The sequence below is a fragment of the Pinus tabuliformis genome, chromosome 9 (genome assembly GCF_031772625.1).
Source record: "Pinus tabuliformis cultivar Carrire ecotype Pingquan chromosome 9, CPIR1, whole genome shotgun sequence".
Lineage (NCBI taxonomy): Eukaryota > Viridiplantae > Streptophyta > Pinopsida > Pinales > Pinaceae > Pinus > Pinus tabuliformis.
The window spans coordinates 1,682,623,971-1,682,648,055 of record NC_142307.1 but is presented as its reverse complement, the minus strand read 5'-3'; the positions used below and the strand labels follow the sequence as shown (position 1 = coordinate 1,682,648,055).

Here is a 24,085-nt window from a genome sequence, read left to right as displayed (position 1 = left end):
TAGCTAGTATGATGGCCCAAGTATGTGCCTCCAAGCAAATGGAAGGCTAAGGTACCTACTAATCTGGATGAAGTCGATAATATACTCATCACCCCATCCCTTCCAAAAGGAGTTCTAGTTGAAAGCTCGGTGGTTGGCTGGATTGCGACAATGAAATTTGAAGACTGGGACCTAGCAGATATAGAAAAATTTCCCCATTTAGCGACTGATGCACTGATGGAGCAGAGTGTAGAAGGGACAGTTACAACCCTATAGCCAAAGGAGTGGTTGTGAAAGGTGGACAAGGCTGGGCTGCTCTGTCTCTTGTCCATCCCCCACTTTCTCTGGCCCCCTATCACCATATTGGTCATCAGGCAGTTGCTTTGTTTGGTCCATGATGGAATATTGTGGATCAACAAACCCGTCCGCATCACCGCCAAACTCGTTCATAGGATCTCGCAGCTTCCCTGCGAAGGGAGAGACCCTAGGGAAATTGTCGATAAGAGTGGTGATGTAGCAATGATAGAAACCCTGAAAAAGAAATATAAGCTTGAGAAGGGGCAGCGCGGGTACGTGATTGATAGTATTTCAAATAAGGTTGTTCGTGTTGCTACCCAGTTGCTGGCTGGAAAAGTGATGCAGAAATGCCGCGGCACCGAGGTTCCAGCCATAGTCATTGCACTCGCTGAGGAATGTGCAGCTGGAGAGTGGTTCAATTGGTTGCAATTCCTTTGTGAAGAGTTCCTGACCAACTGTCGAGAGGTCCAAGAGGAGGGAAAAACCTTTCATTATGCATGGCTACTGCTGTCCATTGTGCTGGTTACCACTAAGTTACCCGAAGATAGCCAGTTCCCCACCTTGGACCAGGATTGGCCAGAAGCTGCCAAATACGCTTCCCTGTGGGTGACAAGGGATGCTGTACGAATCCAGGGCATCAAGATCTTTTGGGTATTGATGGATGCGAATGTGCGACAGTGGATTAACGAGCTACCCCACCTGTCCACCAAAATCTATGAAAGTGTGAAACATATTGCTGAGTTTAAAGCAAACATGCACTTTATCTACATACGGGCACGCAAGGACCCCGACCAGACATGGACCACACTCCCTTTCATTGCCATTGATGATGCTATTGACATCGTATTGGATACTTGGCCACTGTCATGGTGCAAACCAAATGCAGAGGGGCACAATGAGGCCATTATCTGAAAGCAGAAGGATGCAACTAAGCGCGCAGCACAACAAAAGCAGAATGAATAGCACGCTGCGAAGGTTCGAGCATCCTGGGAGGTAGTGCAGACCTCAATAGAAAAAGCACCAGTAGGAGGGGCTGTGTCGACAAAGGAAAAAAGTAGTCAGAAGGTACCCACGGAGACAGCCACAGAGACAGGGATGGAAGGAACACCATCAACCACCACGGGTGTGCCCCTAAAGCGGTCGGCGCCGACAGAACGGACGAAGCCACAGAAGAAGGCCAAGGCATCTAAATGGGACGGAAAACTGACTACCTTGACTAAGGGTGACCTAGGGGACATAGGGGACACTGTTCGTGAAGCCACTTGGGATGCAATCGACGACACCATGTCAAAGCACCAGATTGTGTTGGGGGAGCTCTGCGCGCAACTACAAGGACTAAGTACATGAGCAGCGCACACAGGAACCACCACTACTCATGATGGTATAGGAATGTCAGCCACCAAGCAGTTACTAAAGGCCCAACTGGCTCATACTATCGCGATTCCAGCAGGAGCATTGATAATGGAAAATGAGGAGGACCGAGCTGTGATAGGACGGCTTCGAGGGATGGGACTCAATTTGGCTGCCCTCCCGCATGACAGTTTGTACCAGCTCTAGGACAGTGCCATGATGGAGCTCCGTGCTAGAGAGAGGCACGTGACATAGGTACTTAGCGAACAGAGAATTAATATAGAACAGTTGAACATGCAACGGGACCAAGCCATCGCACAAAGTGAACAAGTAGAACAACTGGTGGAGGAAGCACGTTCACGAGACCCTGAGCTAGACATTGCGCCCCACTTGCCTGTTGGCGTACGAATTGACAAGCTGGCTAGTGGGTTCCGTGTTGCAAAAGAGGAGGCTACAAAGATTCAAGTAGAGCTCAGTTTGCAGATTGCTGAGATGAAACTGCAGGCATAGCCTTCAACGCCCTCAGAGGTCATCGAGCAGCGCAAGAGCATCATTAGCTCCGACTGGGAAAATATCACACGATCCATGAAGGAATGCACTGACTTGTTGACATAGGCACTTATCACGCTCACTTCACTCCAGGAAGATCCTACCCTATAACAACTGGAAATTGAGGCAAGAGAGCTCCAGCAAGCATACGATGATATTAGGGGGACCACGTAGACAGTTGTGGTTACGCAACGCTTGGCCAAGATGAATGAGGCCTAGGCTTTGAAAATCCAAGCTGATGCTCCATCGCCATTGAGTGCAAGGTGGCACACATGCAGGCAAAGTATGCACCTGGTAAAGAAGCTTCAGCAGAGACTGATGTGTCGGCGGCCCGCGTTGCACGAATACAGCAGATTGCAGATGAGTTTGCTGCAAGTACCAACGAAGCACAAAAATTATTGTCTGACCTTTGCGTGAAGATTTTCACACCAGCCGAGTGACTCGGGACGAGTCACGATGATTGTGTTGGGGGACTGTTGGGTAGCAGAGGGCCCGCGTAACAGTTTTTGGGTTCAAAGTCTGAAATTTTGGGAAAGATATGGTAAAGACTCCGTGAAGTGTGCAAAGCGCGAGTTGTAAATAAGTTGAGTCAAAGGGTTGTCTGCCCAAGAAATAATATAGAATAATAGGAAGTAAGTAGGTCTGCAGACCATAGGAAGGTATAAATAGAGCAAATCTTTATGTGTAGAAAGTAGCCTTTTGGTATGTAATCTTGAATCTGATATGTAATGGGTTTTGGAGAAGAAAAGTCTTGGAGCGTCTGTAAGTCTGATTCGAGGGTATTAGGTAGTAGATAAAGGCTCTGCAGCTGTGTGTGCAGAGGCCTGGAAGAGTCCGCAACTATGTGCGCGGACCCCTACAGATGAGTGCGCAGGATAGATCTGGATGTATTGGTGAAGAAATTGAATAAAGATAAGTTGATTCTGAAATTCTCTGTTAAATATAAATTATCGCGGATCTGGCTAATGTATGGTTAATATAACTATTTGATCTATGCGCATATAAATATTTTATGAATATATGTGAATCTATATCTATTTTAAGTGTTCGGACTGGTTAATTTGGACAAATGTTTGCTTAAGGACCATAAAAGGCAGATTGAATCTATAAACAATGCATTAATAAGTATTAAGGAGTATTCTGGGGCTGGATCTATGCGAAGAAGAGTGGCGCGAAGCCACGGAATGGTGCACGAAACCTCCAAACCACATCCAGACATCCCAAGGATGCGGAAACCTAGTTCGAGCACCATCCCCTGCTACCTCAGGTGAGACCTCATTCCGCGCTCTGCGGGCTGTTGCCGAAAGGGCTGGTAGCTACAGGATTTGTTGGGCTAAATAACTCTTCCAAACCTGGGTCAAGCCCCTATAAGCCAATAGAATGTCAACAGATTAAGCACGCTGAGCGAGGGAGCCAAGAAAAAATATATTTTTTCTTGAAACAGAGACCAAATCTACTACTATGAATTTCAAACTCAGGCCAATAAGCAGGAGAAAAGAAACAGAACTGTCGAGTGATAAAAAGGTGTCTTTTTAACTCCTAATTATCTTCACATTAATTGTCAACCCAGGGACGACTTTTTATTTCAAGAGTGTACTCAGTCTGAGGAGGCTATTTACTCAAGAGTAATGCTTTGCAGTATAGTGCTTAAAATCCAAAAATAAATGAATGTTGGAAACAAAATATAATCGAAACAACAAGAAACTCAAATGCTCTGCAAATAAATCATTCATTAAAACAACCATCAATCGAGGATACAGTAGCAATAACTCATTCCTCTAGAGATTGATGTAATTGAAATCAAACTGGAACAAGACAATCAATATGGGAACGAGGAAGCAATAACCAATGTTCTCTACAGTTGAGAGTCCTGCTTTAAAGCAATTAAAAGGAAATAGAAATTGAACTAAAGCTACTATTGAAAGTAAACTATGAAAACTCTTTAAAAGCAAACTCTTTGCAATTAACCAACAGAAATGAACAGCAGAGTAAATGGGAAACAAACTGTAATTAAAGGAATTAAACAAGGAATCCTATTTAATAAATCTAAACAGCAAACTCTAATTAATGGAATCGAATAACCAACAATCTGCAATGAATATCAAAGTCTGAAATGAACAACGAAGCTTTACATTTGAAATGAACAACATAACAATATATGTTGGAGAGGATAATAATCTCTGTTATGATGGAAAAGAATAGCCACGCGATTCAATCTCAACTTGTGCAATAAAACAATTTCATAAAATACTATAACAACACGCTGTAAAAACATGAAACTGTAAAGTAATGCAATTCAAAGGAATAGGAATTAAATCAAACCATCACACGGTAGCAATTGTAAAGATATAATACACAGCAGTAGCGTAATCCACCAGAGGCTGGGCCCTTAGCCGCCAGCGGATGCTGCTGGGCTACTTCATATAAGGCGAATGAACAGTAACCTCCAAATTATATATTAATCATCAAATTGTGAAATCATTACAACAACAAAATCCTTGAGAATTACAACGGTAATGCAACAATCCCTTTTTCTTCCTATCTTATCATGAATCATGAATCCTTAATTCTGAATCTCTAATTCTCAAATCATAATTCTGCATTCTCTCAGCCATCCTCCTCCCAATACATAATACATACTCTCCTTTTATAATCATAAAGAGGAGAAATAAAATAGTAAATATGATCTCTCATAAAAATATTAGATTGTTTCTAACTAATTGATCAACAAGAAAATATATTTCCATCCATAGTTCAACAAGAGGAAGGCGAATTTGGCTTTGCAGCTGAGATTTGGAAAATGGCCACACAACAAATATGAGAATATCATGCTCAAAGAACCCTGCGTTTCTCTCAATAAAAGCCAAATTTGGGCAAACCATTTTCCAATATAGTTAATTTGGTCCATTCTAGACAAAACCCATGTTCCGGATTTTCCAGATTCTTCTTCATTTGCCCAGAATCTCAACTGCAAAACTATCACTTCTTATTCTAGCGAATTTCTGAGTTGGAATATTTAATGATCAAATCTTCAATCTGGATATTGTATTGGAGGCTAACAATGGTGAATAATGTTAAAACCAATTTATTAAAACTATCATTGATAAAATCATGCATAATCATCAATTTATTAGAAATAAAGGAGAAGAAATAATATTTATCCATAAGAGCATAAATCATTATAAAATGGATTTATATAATAAATTATAATAAATGACATGATAAAGAAGAGTAAAAATGGATGAAATAAGTGTTAAAAAGTGGTCGTATTCATGGCTCAACACAACCCCACACTGAATATATTACATGTCCTCATGTAACAAAAACTGAATATATTGCATGTCCTCATGTAACCCAAAGAAAAAACCCATGTGTTAACCAAGCAAAGAAAAAATTTATTCATCCCAACTCATGAAATGGATAGAACAAATGAATTCTTCCTTAATTAATGAATATTCAATTTTAGCAATATTGATGAAGACATAACAATTTTTACATTGAAGTTCAAGTTATGTGCTTATGAAGTTGCAGCAAAATATGATATAAGTGAAAACAACCTTCATTAACCATTTTCTCTAAAACTACAAACCAGATTTTGTTGAAATGTTGCAAGTAGACTTCTACTATATTAATGCTTCTATGATCCGAAAATCAGATCGTTTTGGTGCACGGATCATGAGATATAAACAAAATGGCTGTAGATGAGAGTGCATGATTTCCAAAATTTTATGAACCAATTTAACTTGAAATTATCTGAGTTTGTGTATTTTAATGATACATTTGTGTTTTCCAGAAATCACAAGAATTGAGTTCATAGTTTTAAAAGTATTATGGAAATCAATTTCTGCACTGTGTAAAAATGAAATTGTATGCCTTAAATGAGAAAGAAACTAGAAAACATCCATCATGCATAGAAATTCCTCCCCCTCTTTGAAGAATTAGCATTCCCTCATGCAATGCTAAAAAAAAATTGAGGTGGTTGCTACAATCTGTTGAATTCTATGCTTGGTGTAAAACAACATGGAATAAGGGAGGTGTTGAGAATGAATAAGAATAGAAATGGATGATAAAGAATATGAATGACATGGTCATAAGAAAGAAATGAATGAAAGCAACACTCGCCCAAATGGAAAGATGATATGCTGCTGAAAAATGGGAAGTGGTAAAGATGTGGAATGAAGGATGATAAATAATACTCAAAATGGATTTTCATTAAATTCTCCTAAATTCATAATAAATCAAAAAATTATGCTATTTTACCTCAAGTTGTACCTCCAAAAAGAAAAATGTGGAATGACATATATGTACGGGCATTTGTTGAAGCTGATGTAGGTGGAGTGGGTGTTGAAAGTGATGCAAAAGGTGGAATTCAGGCAAGCACATCATGTCTGAACAGTTGTTCACGCTCGCGAGTTGCTCGAGCCTCTTCTGTTAGTTGCAATAGTGTGGTCATGTTGCGAATAGAGTTCCCTCCATACTTGTTGTTCTCCTGTAAACAAATCACTATTTTGCATACAATGATCTTGAATCCACAGTGTTAGTTTTGAATAGCAACATATAAGATGCATGCAAAAATTTCAATCAGGAAAACTTTTGTATACATGCAATACTAATATTTTTTCAAATCAACAAGTTATGGCAGAGTGCAGTAATCATATCGCGTGCTATCCCATAATGCATACATTCCCCCTCCAATTGGAAAAGGGATTTCATGACCATAAAGCCTATGAAAGGTGTTACGCTGACGACAAGGCAAAGGAATGAACAATATGGCAGTGAATGAAGCAGAGTACACATATCAATGATAGGACAGCGAGAGTTATGGTTATAATGAGAGCAGAATGTGTAAAGATAGTTATGAATAAAAGATAGGATGCTTTGGATTGATGATAAGTTATGTAAAAAAGAAAAAGAACAACAATATGCCAAAAAGATTCTTTACTGACGGTATTTTAGCTGAAAATGATGTGATTGATTTGAAAACAATTTCTCATGGGTAAAGGTTTAAAACGGGGAAAAAATTAAAGAAAAAATTTCTCTGATAAAAAGAAAAAATAAGAAAAGGGTATTATAGTAATAATTGACGATAAGATATAACTTCAATACCATAAGTAGAGCCTCTACTGCCAGCAGGCATCCATAGCCTTAGCAGGGTTGCTTTTTAACCCGTATGAGCCACGATCCTCAATTTATAAATGGAGAGTTCCAGTGCTGTTCTACAGAAGAGATCAGTGTGCTGGCGTGGTAACCAGATAACCACACTGCCATTCACTCGGATGTAGCAAAAGTGATCAGGCTGGCTCGTGATGAGACCTCCTGTTCCAAGGATAATTTGGCTATCCAATGGATCATAACCCTGGTGTGGTGGCCATAATGGGAATGTCACTTTGTTACAGCCTTATGAACATGATAGGCTAGCTCGTAATGAGACCCCCTATCCTCTATCTGCGAACAAGATTTTGTTGTTATTACACATTTTTATGATAAAAAGAGGGAGGCTCAGTACTCCTTAAGAGCAGGGATGGTGGAAGAAGTTGAACATGTCAATAGAAAAAAATATACCCATAATCTCATTTATTACAGACAGAGAAGATTATAACCAGGAAGGGTGGAACCAACATGGTATTAAGATGATCAATCAGTATCATGTATAGTAGAAAACAATGTAGCAAAGTAGTATATAAATAATTGTGTCCTTTTGAAAAGAATCTATCATCAAGGAGCTGTCCTATTAAAGATCATAACGTAAATGATATTAACTCGCTTCAAAAGAATCCATAATTCATGTCCTCATAAAAGTAGTGTACTTCATGCATGAAAGGGAATCAGTGAAATGTGATTGAGATGAATTAGGAATAATCCCACAAGAGGAAGGAATGGTTGCTCTCGAAAATACTCCCAAAGTGTTGTTTCTTTGAAGGAACAACAAAAACACTAAAAAAAAGTGTTGTTCTTTGTAGGGAACAACAAAGGAAATGCACACCAAAAAGCAAAAATACACACAAAAAGGTGTTGTTCCCTATAGGGAACAACGAAAAAAATGCATGTGAAAAAGTGTTGTTCCTTAAGAGGAACAACAAAAAAATGTGAAAATGATGTTCCTTTGAAAAGGAACAGCAAAAATGTGAAAGTGCAGAAATGTTGTTCCTTTAAAAAGGAACAGAAAAAACGTGAAAGTGCAGAAGTGTTGTTCCTTTAAAAAGGAACAGCAAAGTTGTGAAAGTGCAGAAGTGTTGTTCCTTTAAAAAGGAACAGCAAAAACGTGAAAGTGCAGAAGCGTTGTTCCTTTAAAAAGGAACAGCAAAAATGTGAAAGTGCAGAAGTGTTGTTCCTTTAAAAAGGAATAGCAATGTGAAAGTGCAAAAGTGTTATTCCTTTAAAAAGGAACAACAAAAACGTGAAAGTGTAGAAGTGTTGTTCCTTTAAAAAGGAACATCAACGTGAAAGTGCAGAAGTGTTGTTCTTTTAAAAAGGAATAGCAAAAAACGTGAAAGTGCAGAAGTGTTGTTCCTTTAAAAAGGAACAGCAAAAACGTGAAAGTGCAGAAGTGTTGTTCCTTTAAAAAGGAACAGCAAAAACGTGAAAGTGTAGAAGTGTTGTTCCTTTAAAAAGGAACAGAAAAAACATGAAAGTGTAGAAGTACTGTTCCTTTAAAAAGGAACAGTCAAAACGTGAAAGTGTAGAAGTGTTGTTCCTTTAAAAAGGAACAGCAAAATGGACAATCATAAAATGCAAGCATGCAAAGAATGAATTAGTTGTTCACTGTATTGATGCTGAGGATGGGTTACAGTTTGAAGGAAGCAACACTTGAAACACAAAATATAAGAGAAATCAGAAAAGAATCAACATTTTATTTAAAAATAGTATGTAAATAAATAAATTAAGTTACAACAACTATGATGTTATGTAAAAAAAATGATCTATTTGAAAAATGTTTTGGCAGTAGTGACAAGACATGAATCTTCAAATGGAAATCAATTCTTCATTTCTTCTATTATGAATCCGTTGGGTAATGAGTTGGATGAAATTCCTTTGTTTCATTAAAATTTCTTTCAAGAATCACTCGTCCATAAATCAACCTTCTTTATTTTCCCAGGACCTGCAAAAAAATGAATGTCTACCTGCAATAAAACATTAAATCATGGAGAAAGAGAGGTGATCAGGCTCCCTTAAGCCAAGAATTATGTTAAAAAACAACAAATAGTTACTCTGTAGAACAAATCCACAGAGAAAATAACAAAGTAAAATTTATTTGTCACCTTTGGAGAGCAGTGGCCAATCATGCTAACCTGTAGTGTTTTAATTACAACTTCTTTGTTTTTCATCCAAATTGAGTGATTCCAAAGCCAGATGAGAGTTAATTAAAAGATGTATCTCCAATAGAAACATGTTTTAAAAATTCAATGATATGATATGTCAATTTTAGTTAGAACAACCTGCATAACAGAGTCATTTTCGATTACCCCACTTAGAACAACAGTGAATATTTTAAGCATAGATTCTTAGTTTGATGTCGGATTCAAATGATTCAAATTTGAAATGAAAGTAGATTAATTTATTTATCTCCAATAGAAACAGGTTTTGAAGACAAGAAGAATTGACAGGTCAAACACTCTAAGGAACAGCCGGAAAAACAGAGTTTTAAGAGTGCTAATTTACGATAGACAGTCAGCATTTTGATCATAACTTCCCCATACGATATCATAAATGAGTGATCATAATTAATTTTTAAACTAGATTCATAGGGGAATCTACCATAGAAACAGGTTTTAAAAATTCATTCATTTAGGCCTCCAAAAACCGACTGTCCCAACTTTGTTCTTGAGCTGTCTGCTAGACACCCAGTCAATGTTTTGGTTCTAACTTTTTCATTTCAAATACAAATTGAGTGATTCAAATTGAGTTGAAAAGTAGACATCAAGGGATACCTAGGATAGAAACAGGTTTTAAAAATATCCCTTTTTGGTCCCTCAAAACATGACTGTCCTGACTGTATTTTTAGAAATTCCATCAAGCCCACAAGCCAAAAAATATGATATTCAAGCATTTTTTCAAATTGGTGATAAAAATAAAAATGAGTGTTTGTAGAACTTTTATTTCCATTATAATTAATCTACATATACAAATGAATTAAAAAATTATCAATGATGTTGATTTCCATAGCATGTTGCAACAAAAAACAACTAGTTTTACATAAAAAAAACAAAATGCATTTATTTATTTTATTTTCTACACTAACCTATTTTGATTTGAAAAATGAATATGACTACATATTTGAGTACTTCCAATGAACCCATTTTCGAAATAAGGCTTCAAGTATGCACATACCCAAATTTGAAAAATGCATGTTAATGAATATTAGGGTATGAGAAGCCAACTTCCCTTGAAAAAATGGTGTCAAAAATTGTTGAAGTATGGAGTGATGTTGCAAACAAGTGATGGAGTTAAACCAATCTTCAATATATCATTTACTTTTTTGATTTCCCATATCAATCATATCATGAAGTTCTTGAGCTTTTAAAATGGCTTGTTGATGCAGACTAAAGGAAACCTCATTTTTTCCATAACTTCTACAATTTTTGAATTTGAAACATTCTGAATCTCATTTAAAGTTTTCTCTAATGGTGCATGTGAGATAGAATGGGTGGGAATAGTGGGTAAATTTTGTAGTTCAACACTGTAAGCATGTTGTACTGATTTATTGTGGCGAGGGTGTGGAATTAGTTGAGCAGGAAATCGTGTATAGAATGGAGCATTTTGATGATGTAGTTGATTGGGTTGTGTGGATGGTTTTGATGGGCAAGCAAGATGTTTTGGAAGAGCTGGTGAAAAATATGGAGGATGTGTTTGTGCTAAAAGATGAGGGAGAGTAGTCATGTAATCATAAGATGAATCATGCCAAACTTGTAGACAAGTTTGGTGGTGGTTATACTGACATGGCTGCCCTAACACATTAGTATTCCACAATGGATTATGCAAGTAAGAGAATGGAGAAGAAGTGTTTTGAACCATACCTGTAGGCCATGATTTCCATGGTTTTGACCTTGTTGCAGCTTCCTCATCTCTTTGATATGCTACTTCCATCCTAGATAAGGAAGAGTGAGTATCTATGAGATGCTCCTTTCAGTCATGAGGGCAAAACACTTCATCAAATTCTTGATTTTTCTGAACCCGCAAAACATCCAATTTTTAAATTAGAGAGCTAATAAAATCAACTTTAAAATTTTCAAATAAAACATTCCAGTTTTTATGTCTCCTGTTCTTGTAGCAGATTTGGAAAAGAAAGAACAAATATCTCTAGAATTCTTACCAGCCTTGGAGATCCCTCTTGAATACCTTATGCATAATTCACAAACATCATCATATGATAACTGAAAAACATCACCTTTTCCTATTAGATTTAAGAGTTCTAAAAATTCATCTTTGATTCCTTTGAGTATGAGTGTTTTTAAGATCTCTTTTTCCAAATTCTTATGTTTTGATTTTTGAAGGTTGTAATGAAATCGATCTACATAGTCCTCAAAACTTTCATCTTCCCCTTGTATCATACTGAAAATATCTTCATCGGCCTTGCAATAGCCCTGGTACTTCTTCAAGAATATGTTCTTCATGTCCTCCCATGTTTGGATGCAATTCCCACCAAGGTTCATGAACCATCAGAGAGCTACTCCTTTTAGAGTAAGAGGAAACACTTTCAACCTTTGATCATTAGTACAATAATCATATCCTCTACAAAGTACTTCAAACTAAAATAAGAATGTATCTAGATTCTCATTTGTAAACCATGAAAATTTGGTAGAGAAGATGGGGGAATTATGTGCATTTGTGTCACTCCTCCGAGATCTTTGATAGGAAATTCAAAAGTTGCAATGTGAGCCATTTCTTACCATAATAGAAGATGTTCTTCATGTGTTTCTTTGAGGCTCCTTCTTCAAATGTTCCTATCAATTGGTTAGTGAAATGGGTGGTGCTTACATCACCACTTGAGAAAAATCATGAGATTTGTTTTTCAAAATTTCTATTTTATTTATTTATTTTAGTCATTCACACAAAAATTCAAATATTTACCCTAAGTTCGTTAACAATTTTGTTGGAAAGCAGGCGGGGGAGCAGGGCTTCTACATGCTCCATACGCAGGTTCTTACCTTCCATTTTTAATACCCAATTCTTTCCTAACAGGCACTCATCAGATGCACACTACTCTTTAAAAATGGCTACACTCTCCCCGGCAACGGCGCCAAAATGTCGAGCGATAAAAAGGTGTCTTTTTAACTCCTAATTATCTTCACATTAATTGTCAACCCAGGGATGACTTTTTATTTCAAGAGTGTACTCAGTCTGAGGTGGCTATTTACTCAAGAGTAATGTTTTGCAGTATAGTGCTTAAAATCCAAAAGTAAATGAATGTTGGAAACAAAATATAATCGGAACAACAAGAAACTCAAACGCTCTGCAACTAAATCATTCATTCAAACAACCATCAATCGAGGATACAATAGCAATAACTCATTCCTCTAGAGATTGATGCAATTAAAATAACCGGAACAAGACAATCAATCTGGGAACGAGGAAGCAATAACCAATGTTCTTTACAGTTGAGAGTCCTGCTTTAAAGTAATTAAAAGGAAATAGAAATTGAACTAAAGCTGCTATTGAAAGTAAACTATGAAAACTCTTTAAAAGCAAACTCTTTCAAATTAACCAATAGAAATGAACAACAGAGTAAATGGGGAGCAAACTGTAATTAAAGGAATTAAACAACGAATCCTATTTAATAAATTTGAACAACAAACTCTAGTTAATGGAATCGAATAACCAACAATCTGCAATGAATATTAAAGTCTGAAATGAACAGCGAAGCTTTACATTTGAAATGAACAACATAACAATATATGTTGGAGAGGATAATAATCTCTGTTATGATAGAAAAGAATAGCCACACGATTCAATCTCAACTTGTGCAATAAAACAATTTCATAAAATACTATAACAACACGCTGTAAAAACATGAAACTGTAAAGTAATGCAATTCAAAGGAATATGAATTAAATCAAACCATCACATGGTAGCAATTGTAAAGATATAATACATAGCAGCAGCGTAATCCACCAAAGGCTGAGCCCTTAGCCGCTAGCGGATGCTGCTGGGCTACTTCATATAAGGCGAATGAATAGTAACCTCCAAATTATATATTAATCATCAAATTGTGAAATCATTACAACAGAAAAATCCTTGAGAATTACAATGGTAATGCAGCAATCCCTTTTTCTTTCTATCCTATCATGAATCATGAATCCTTAATTTTGAATCTCTAATTCTCAAATCATAATTCTGCATTCTCTCAGCCATCCTCCTCCCAATACATAATACATACTCTCCTTTTATAATCATAAAGAGGAGAAATCAAATAGTAAATATGATCTCTCATAACAATATTAGATTGTTTTTAACCAATTGATCAACAACAAAATAAATTTCCATCCATATTTCAACAAGAGCAAGGCGAATTTGGCTTTGCAGCTGAGATTTGGAAAACGGCCACACAACAAATTTAAGAAAATTGTTGTCAAAGAACCCTGCATTTCTCTCAATAGAAACCAAGTTTTGGCAAACCCTTCTCTAAGTAAGTTAATTTGGCCCGTTCTGGACAAAACCCATGTTCCGGATTTTCCAGATTCTTCTTCATTTTCCCAGAATCTCAACTGCAAAACTGTCACTTCTTATTCCAACAAATTTCTGAGTTGGAATATTTAATGATCAAATCTTCAATCTGGAAATTGTATTGGAGGCTAAAAATGGTGAATAATGTTACAACCAATTTATTAAAACTATCATTGATAAAATCATGCATAATCATCAATTTATTAGAAATAAAGGAGAAGAAATAATATTCATCCATAAGAGCATAAATCATTATAAAATGGATTTATATAATAAATTATAATAAATGACATGATAAAGAAGAGTAAAAATGGATGAAATAATTGTTAAAAAGTGTTCGTATTCACAGCTCAACAAGAACCAAAGGGAAAAAGTGGAACTAGAAAATTTCACACAAAATCATGAAATATAAGACAAACAAAAGGATTGGCTCCCCAATACAGTCACCAATTTGTGGTGAAGTAAAATTATAAGTGCAGACATAAACAAATTCCTCTAGCCCGATAATGGGTCTAGCCACAATTGATACATTCTATGGAATATTTCCTTAGGTTAGAACCAATTAAGAGGGCCTACCTCTTAGTACGCTTATCCTGTTTGATGATGTCCTTGCTTGCTCGCTCCAGCTATCTCTCGCTTCCTTCTTCAAGCACCTGAAACAAGTAAACAATAAAAAACAACAACCATGATAATAGACAAATTGTAATTCAACCTACTTAACAAGTCAAGAAACATTAAGCCATGAATATGTAAGATGAAAAATCATGTAGGAAATCAATTGATAGTTTCATATATATTGAATCAAGAAGAGATTACAACCATTGTCTTGACGTTGTTGTCCTCCTCTAACAAGACTAGGTTTCCAAACACTTCTGCTAGCATTCCATGATGACCTCAATCAACAATAGTTTTAAGGCTCTTCCCTTTAGGATTCACTCCAAACCAAAATCACACTTCTCCCTCACATAACTAGATAGCTACAACTATGAATAGCTTGTTGTTTACTCCAAACCAAAATAGCACTAGCACACCAACATTAACACTACAACACTAACACTAGCTTGTGCTTGGGAAAAAGGGAGGTTTATATTAGATGAATGGATGGGAGATGGATCCTCTTCACATGGGAGAATGTCTTATCCCTTGAGGTAGTTCCATCATTATAGGGGAAAGGAGCCCAAACTGACATCCTCGACCCCATCTGGCGAAACCATTTACCAGACTTCTGTTACGAAGCTTTTAGAGCTGGAAGCTTTGGCTCCTAATTTAAAAACTTTCCATAATAGGACCGATGCAACTGGAACATAGCTTAGTTGCTCTAGTCGGCGCTAGGGACAGTGCTAATCTCTACACATCGGCGTGGGGAAGACAAGGGCCATTAGCTCCGATCTTGTAAACTGGGCAAAACAGAAGTTTCAGGGGAAATGGTGAAAAAGAGAATTGATCTGCTCATGAAGACAGACACAATGGGGGTTTCTTCATGAAGGGAAATCATGTAGAGTTCACTGTAGATGTTCTCCAAGATCAAGGAACAAGGAGTACAGGGACAATGACAAAATGTTGTGTAACACTAGTTCACATATAGGATCCCCTGTTTTACTATAGGAACAGGCCGAAAGCTTAGGGAATGGTCTAGAAGGTAGGATGGAGCTTGGAAAATGTGAATAAGGAGGGAATAAGTTATGGGAGTGGTAGGCACTTACTTAGAACTCAAGCCAAAGCTTTAATATGGTTGGATTTTCTCAACAGAAATGGAAAGTTTTCCTCCTAAGACAAGAATTTGAATTGAGACCTTAGTGACTTTTGGCAACCATGGGTGGATATGGCTTGGTTGAGGCTGATGAGATAAGGCATCCCTGCAATTTAGAACCTCATACAACAACACACATCATTCTTGGAATTTATACATAAATTCAACAAAAACAAGAAGGATTTATTCAAATAGAAGAAAACAGAGTTGTCACTATTTACTTGCTAAGTTCATGCATGGAAGTTCTTGAAACCAATATGAAAGTGAGATGAAATCAGTGCAAAACCTAAGAGATAAGAAATGCCAATTGTAGCTTATCCTATGAAACTGAAAGATAATGACCTAATTAGTAGGAAAACCCTAGATGACGCAAAAAGAAAGAATTCTCTCTTTTTGGGTTGTATGGGAAGTGTTCCTCAAACCATGATCCCTAAAAGGGAGAAATGAGGTGAAAAACACTTGATGTCAGAATTTTTGGAATATCTTCTTATCACTATAATTCTATTGTTAGAACTATCCACAAATGGAAGCAAACTAATTAAATCTGCCAATACTTGCAAATTAACAACACAAAAATCAATTTAGCAACTAACTATGAGTATAACATAAGCATACATATACAACAAGAGGAACCTATAATGGTAGGGTTGGGCCCTAGCCAAAGAGCTTCAGCCCTTCGAGTCAACTCAGTGTTGAATCAAGGGAATGCTACTCATTTTCGTTAAAAAAATAGAAACATAAGAGTGCTTGATTACAATGCTTCAACTCGAAAACTTCTTAGCTATCTTGAACAAAAAATCTGAATCCTAATGAGGCTCTAGGCCTCTTGATTTATACAACTAAAGTTACCAACAACTTCCTTAAATTTAGGGAGGCTTGGCTCCAATCTCGAGATCAACTGATCTTCAATTGTTATTGGCTTCACTCCCAATGAACTTCATGACTCGGCTTCTTACAACTCCAAGTTGATGAGATTTGATTGAGGAATCTTCGAGTGAGTGAGGAGTTGAGGAGGGAGAGATCCTATCTCCTAGAATCCCTCTTGCTTGTCTCCATTCGAGTTCCTGCACTTTAATTAGCCAAATTTTTCTCCAAAACCTACAATCAATGCACATTAGGCAACTATACATGACATTTCATCTTTACTCTCCTCATTAAGCAAAACATAATTAAAACATGTAAAGAATGATGAGAAAAGTTGATTTTAGTAAGCTAGAGGTGCATCAAGGTCCATATAATTTACCCATTGATGAGCCTCAGCATCACCCACCTACTGAAAATTTTGCTCATCCTTTGAGAAACTCAATCTATGCCCATGTCTTTCATTGCTTTGGTGGCCTCCCTGACATTCCTAGTTTCTACTGTACTCTCCTCCTCTTGTGGATAAAACCCTGCATTTCTCTCTATCTCTTCCCACTGCTTTCTTTCTTCTTCTTCCTTTCTCCCCTCTAACATACCTAAAGGCAATGGTCGGCTAAGCTTCAATCCAATCCAGTTGACTTTGAGTCCCTGTAATGTTTTCTTATACATTGGGACTCTTTGTAGTGCATCCCTCATTATATCAGGAGAATGATATTCTTTGATCTTTAGGCTATAGGGTAAGGTGTTCCATCTCCTTTGACAGGCTTGTTGGATCTCATTTCTTAATAATCTTATCATGTCCTCAAAATGAGTGACTGCTTGTTCTTGTACAACAAGGTATCTTGGTGCAAGCTTGGGATCATTTGCAATGAGGTTGTGAGTGCTGATGATAGCCATTGGGTTAGACTGTTCTACTCTGATGAAAATGGGTTCTGCTTCTTCTCTTGCCAAAACCCTTTTCATTTCTATAGCTCTGTCTTCCTCATGACTCATCCAAGATTCCAAGGCCATTAGTTGTAAGTCCCCTAGCTTTGGATTGGGGTCCCACACATTTAAATATGTCAGAGCTAAATTGTGTAGGTAGAACTCAAATATCTTTGCTCTATCCTCCAAGGTGCTTTGATCACAGAGGTTAATGAATTGCCTGTAGTCTTGGAAAGGAATAGTTCCTCTTTGTGCTAGGGTTTTTATCTAAAACTGCAGCCATTGTTCTTTGAGGTATAAGGCATATGACTTTGCTGGCATCCTGCATTGAATTTCCTCCATGGATAAACTTGCCATAGTTTCCAATTGGCCTTCCTTTTCCTGTAGCTGCTTTCTTAGCCATGTGTTCTCAGCCTCTAATTGAGATTTCATCATTGTTTCCCTGTCTCTTATGCTACTTAATTCTCTGCCCATTTCTTGTAGCTTCTCTTCCATGTGGCCTACATCCTCCACCGCTTTTGATTTAACAATTTGCATCCACCGATGTGTCCTTACTCTCTCTTTTTCAAGTTCAAAGAATAGGGGAATGGCAATTTTTTGTGGTATCTCCCTACCTCCTTCAATGAATCTGTAGTAGGAGCTAAGGTTTGTCTGTGGGATAGGCTCCTTCAGCTCCTGGGCCTCCTCCTCTATTTTTTCTTGAGTAATTCCTACCTCTTTTCCTTCCCTTTGCCCTTGCAGCCTTTCCTGATCTTTTTTTGTGTGTTTCTTGTAGCTTTGATAGGGTTTCCTCTATGACTGTTTCTGCTTCTTGTAGTTTTGACTGTGTTTCCTATAGGAGAATTTTCCCTTTTGTGGAGGCTGACCTAGTGACAAGTCTCCTAACATAGGTGATTGGTGACTTAGGAGAAGCTTGTTTTGATGTTCCTTCTTCTTCCTTCTTCCCTAGAAGGAATACTTTCTCTTGTTTTTTTGGTGAGTCCTCTATAACAATTGGAGTCTTGGTAGGGGTTTGAGGTCTCCTTTGTTTAATTTGGGCACTCTTCCTTGTCCTGAAGTAAAGTGGAGTTTTCCTCTGTCTCTTTCCCTTTGTTTTTACGGGTGTACTTAGGGCAGTTAGAGTAGTTGTTGCCTCCTTCTTTGTAGGCTCTGGAGACACCCTTGGTGATTCTTCTTCTTCCCTGCTCTGTTTTTCATAATGTTGTTGATCCTTATGTACTTCATCCTCTTTTTCATCCTCTGTTTCTTCCTCTTTTTCATCTTCTTTTTCTTCATGTCCCTCACATGTAGGGCTTTTTTCAAACTCAATGGCTCAAATTTCTCCTTCCTCCTACATGTCTGCAAATGTTGACCATGCAATAGGGATTCTTAAATTGTTTAGAGCATATTCTAGGATGAGTTGATCAATCCATGATGTGCTAGCTGCTGATGTTTCCCTTCTTGTACCTTTATGCTCATGTCTATTATTGCTTGTAATAGAAAATAACGTACACTAAGCCTTTTATGAGGAGGTGTCTCCTTTTCGAATCTAAGTTCATGGAGGAGTCTAAAGTGGTACCCATACACTACACTGTATCTACCTTCACAGGAAATATACTTTATGATGTGGTAACTTACTTCATTCCAAGGATATGGAATGCTTTCCCTTCTAACCCCATTTTTGTCTTCAATTGGTTCTTCTCCTTCCAAGAAAAAACCCTTCTTTGCAAGAGTGTTGTTAGTCTTGTCCTCTTTTCTCCACTGCAACCCTAGGGGGAGTATAGTTATCCTGCTAATACTCTTAGGGGTAATTTCTACTGACAAAACCTTCACTACAGCAGTGGCATTGGCTCTAGTGAGAGGTATGAGTGACATTTCAAATTCTCTAGCCACATCATCATCGTATCCCCTCAGTAGCTCAACGAACCCCATCCATTGATGCCTTATAAGGATTTCTACCACATGAGGATGCTAGTGTATTTTGGTTGTGTTGGTGGGATCCCTTTTGTTGAAACCTCCTATCATATTTTTTTCCAGGAAAACTAGTGTCTTTTCAATCGACTAGCCCTCTAAGATTAGCAGCTATCCTAGAAACAAACAATTTAAAGAAATTTGTGATTTCCTCTATGTATGATAGATAAAAGAGAGGCAAAGGAACCAACCCGGATCTTCTGCTTGACCCCTTGCTGGATCTCTCTCCCCCTTGACAGAGCTTGCACCTCTTCTCCTACTTATCCCGCTCAGTGAATACCTATAGAGACAACGTAACAAAACACCATCAAAGCATCTTGATCTATTATATCATAAGCATTACAGAATTAGAAATACAATGAACATACAATAGCATTCACAAATACACAATTGTATGGAGGGAAACTCAAAGAAATTTATTAATAATAGAAGGGAGAATTACAACCCAGCTGTCTGATCCAGCATCAAAGCCCTCTTCACCTCATGAAAAGCAAGATCACCCAACAATATAATGCTCTTTCTAAGATACAAACTATCAACACTTCCTTACAAATTACCAAATTCTAGCCTCCAGATCTCTCAGACGAGGGATCCATTTATAGATGTCTGCAAGGGTGTCAGTCATCTCTGGGTTTTTAATTAGTGTCATTCCACTTGTTTTTTTTGGTTCCACTTGGAGATTTCTTGGATCTCTTACTCATCCCTGGGCGAATTCAGAGAAACAAGTGTCATAGGAGAAGTTTCTAGTAGATTCCATGAGCATCCACTTAGCAAACTATCTCGGACATTTGTCCATTCTCGCTCATCGCACCCCATAGAAGGCCTCATCAGTATGCATCACACCTGGCTAGTGTAGAAGTCAGTATGCATCGCACCCTGACAGTGGAGCAGTTAGTATGGTCCTGTTTTGGCCAGTTCTGGATGGTTTTTCAGGTGGAACTTTTGGGGAATGATGTAATTAGTTGACCATGATCTTTTAGGGTATGAAACAACACTTTTAGGGATTAAAGAGCCCTAGTTTATCGACATATAAGATTGGGGTTGAAGTACCCAAATATGTCTATAACAGCTGCCCCGTAAAGCATGAAGTCGTAAATCTTTGATGTTGGGTGAAATGCTTTAACATGAGGATCCGAGGTTTTCGAAACTGGAAGGTGACTTGTATAAGATACAATACAATATATCATCATCATATAATTTTCATGATCTAGCTGAGGCAGGCATTCCCATGCTCATATTTATAAATTCATTTCATGTACATAGAACAGATAATTGTCTGCAGTTGCAGACTGGTGATTCTTCATATGTAGGGTCATCGTCCCTGGCTTGGATGACCATCTGTGTAGATTCCATGTACATTTGATGTCTTTATATTCCTGAATATATCGCAGTCCAGATGGATGAAACTAGATCCAAGGTCTTCAAACTCTTTCAATCTTCACCCGATGTACAAGTCGATCCATGTGAAAAGATGTTTTGAAGTTGAGCATGGAAAGACATCACTTGATTACTAGCTAATAATGTGAGTTGTTAACAGACACGAGAGGAATCACCAATAATGATAATGACCCTCAAGGTACTACAATACAATTCATGTGGTGTGAATATATGATCCAATATCGAACACCATGTAAAATCTTTCGGTCGAAGGCCATTGATGTCAACTTGTCGCCGAAAGTGAGAAACTTGCCATTAAGGCATGCAAGCTTCAAAGTACTGAAAGGGGTGTTTCTAAGTCAACTTCTTGGATAATGAGCCAATGTTGACAAGAAGTGACCCATCGTAGGAGGGCCTTAATGTATCCCACATCTATGACACGAAATGAAGCAAATTATTTTCTAGAGGTGAAAACGATTGACTACATAAGGTTCAGGAATGGTGGTCATGAAAAATGGAGGTTGAAGGCATTGCAGTGGATGAGACATTAACTGGATGGTGAATTCTCAACTGAATGACTTCTCTTTAACATATCGGTGACATTGAGATGGATTGGTAGCGTTAACCCCAAAAATGGATGGTGTGAAAGACCAATGGTGAAATTACCAGTGAACGGAATAACCCAACCCCACTCAATCATGGTGATGGAGTGAAAGTGTCATGTTCAAGAGTGACCTGCTACCATAAAACTCTTCAAGTTTTCTTCCCTTTTTCCCCAGTAATTGCTAACCAGTACCTCTTTATTTTTGTCAATATTGAGGAGGATAACATGTGCTTGTTCTATAATTTTCTCTTCGGGCAAACCTGTCGCTATGTTTTAGCGAGTCTAGCGACAGTGAAACTCGTTCTTGTCTAGGTGGACAAGTTTGTCGCTATTGTTTTAACGAGTTTAATGACAAAGACAACCCGGTCCTTTTCATGTTTAGAGAGTTTGAAAAGGGACGAAAAGAAAACTCCAGTAGTTATTTTTCATAGCATAATCCCTCAGGTCCGAAAAAGATTAAAATCTACATGAGGGATGGCATTTTCGATTACTTTAACGAGCTGGAAAGGCCAATAGCTTGACAATCTTTTCATATTTAACGAGTTTGAAAAGGGTTTAAAGGGGATTCGTTTTTTAGGAACGAGTGGTATCCGGGGTAGCAACTGGTTCCGGGTAATCTTGGAACTTCTCAAAACATGGTGATGTGAAGAGGGTGGCTAATAGGACCACTTGTCGCAACTGCTCCTCAAAAGGGTAAACAATCAAGTGGAAGCGTATGATCGCCCAAAAGAATGGAGGTGATGGCAGGAACACAACCAAGGCTCAAAGGGATGATGTAATGGCAATCACAAAGATTATTTACTGAAGGTAGGTTCATTTTTTAAAAAGATCTTGAAATATGGGGGAACATATGCTCTGTTTGGGTGTGGCTTCATTTTTTAACGAGCTTGAACATTGTGGAAACTATGCTCAGTGAAGGCAAGTTCATTTTTTAGCAAGCTTGAACCTTGCGGAAACTATGTTCTGTGAAGGCAGGTTCATTTTTTAGCGAGCTTGAACCTTGCGGAAACTATACTCTCTGTGAAGGCGGGTTCATTTTTTAGCAAGCTTGAGAGATGAAATTTTGCACTGAATTGGTAGATAGCTTCTAGACCATACACCAATTGAAAAGGCGTAAATCTGGTCACATTTCTCACCGAAGTCCTATATGCCCACAAAGCTGAGTATAGGATTAAATGCCAATTTCGTTTGTGGACTCTAATCATTCTCTGCAACATACGCTTTAGAACCTTGTTGATTGCCTCAACCTATTTGTTAGCCTGCGAATAATATGGAGTAGAACTGTCGTGGGATAGTCCTAATTTGGTAGTCAATTCAATCATCATGTGATTGCGAAAATGTGACCCATGATCTGTGACTATAGCTTGTGGAACACCAAATCTAGAGACTACATGATTGAAAAAGAAAAGAGCAGTTGTTTTGCCATTGTTATTTAATGTAGGCATTGCCTCAGCCCATTTTGTAAAATAGTCAACAGCTACTATAATATACCCATGCCCCTCGACTGAGGTGGGATTACATGTCATGAAATCAATGCCCCATTTAGCAAACGGCCCAACAGCAACTACTGGATGCAATGGTGCAAGTGGTAATCTAGTTTTGCGATCAAAAATTTGATAAGCATGGCAACTTCTAACTGCAATTATGCAATAATTGAATATTGTGGGCCAGAAGTAACCAACTCGTAAGATATTTTGTGTAGTAGCGTAACCAGATAGATGCCCCCCACACGCACTTGAATGACAGTCATTCAAAGCTTTTTTGGACTCCTCATGCATGAGGCACCTTCGCAGAACTGTATTGACACCATGACGGTAAAGTGTATCACCGACGATCATGTAGTCTTTGGCTTGGTATCGAATACACTGCTGTTCCGAGAGAGAGGTGTTTGGCATAAAATTTTGGGTTTGGAGATAGATCAGTATATCTCCATACCACGGATCGCTTGATGATATCAGAAACATAGTCTCATCCATGATTGATGCTTTAGATGTTAAATCGTTGGATGACGATGGAAGGTATCAAAGTAACTCCATGAAGACGAGAGACTTCTTTGATTTGGATTTGGTGAATTCCAGATCAAACTCTTGAGAAATGGTTATCCATTTGGACTATTTGCCCCCCAGTAATTGACGCGAAAGAATGTAGGTAATAGGGTTGCAATTTGACATAATGGTAGTTTTTCGAAAGAGTATATAGTGTCAAAATCTCTGTACTGCTTGAACAGCTGCTAAAGATAGCTTTTCAACATAGGAGTATTTTCTTTCTGTATAATTTAAGTTTCGACTTAAATAATATATAGGATGTTCTATTCCATCATTTCCTTGCACTAAAACCATAGTGATGGTTGTATCTACGGTGGCGAGATACAGGTTAAAGTCTTTTTGATAGTCAGGAGCATACATTAATGATGCTTTTATCAGGGAACCTTTTAAAGCATCAAAGGAAGCTTGCGCAACCTGATCCCAGTTGAAGGGTACTTCTTTTTTCAAAAGATGTGTATAACCTTTAGCGAGTTCAGCATAATGTGGAATGAACCTCCTCAGAAAGTTAGCTTTCCCTTAGAGTTTCTGAATTTGAAGCAAATTTGAAGGTGGAGGCATGTCAAGGATTGCCTAAACCTTAAATGGGTCGAGTCAAATTCCGTCTTTAGAAACTACAAAACCAAGTAATCGACCGGAACCAACACAAAACACACACTTGTGTGGATTGAGTCGTATCTTGTAGTGTTGACAACGTAGAAATATGGCTCTCAAATGCTGCGGATGATCAGTCCGCTTTCG

General features: G+C 37.8%; 1 protein-coding gene across 1 annotated transcript in view; it reads left to right on the top strand.

Annotated features, from left to right (window-relative positions):
- The first annotated feature begins 2,447 nt into the window (after nucleotides 1-2,447).
- LOC149155342 (uncharacterized) overlaps nucleotides 2,448-24,085 on the top strand; it is a 73,937-nt gene continuing 52,299 nt past the window's right edge. The window contains exon 1 of the mRNA XM_089444401.1: nucleotides 2,448-2,550. Coding sequence (XP_089300527.1) covers nucleotides 2,448-2,550 — 103 coding nt within the window. The remainder of the gene's footprint in view (nucleotides 2,551-24,085) is intronic.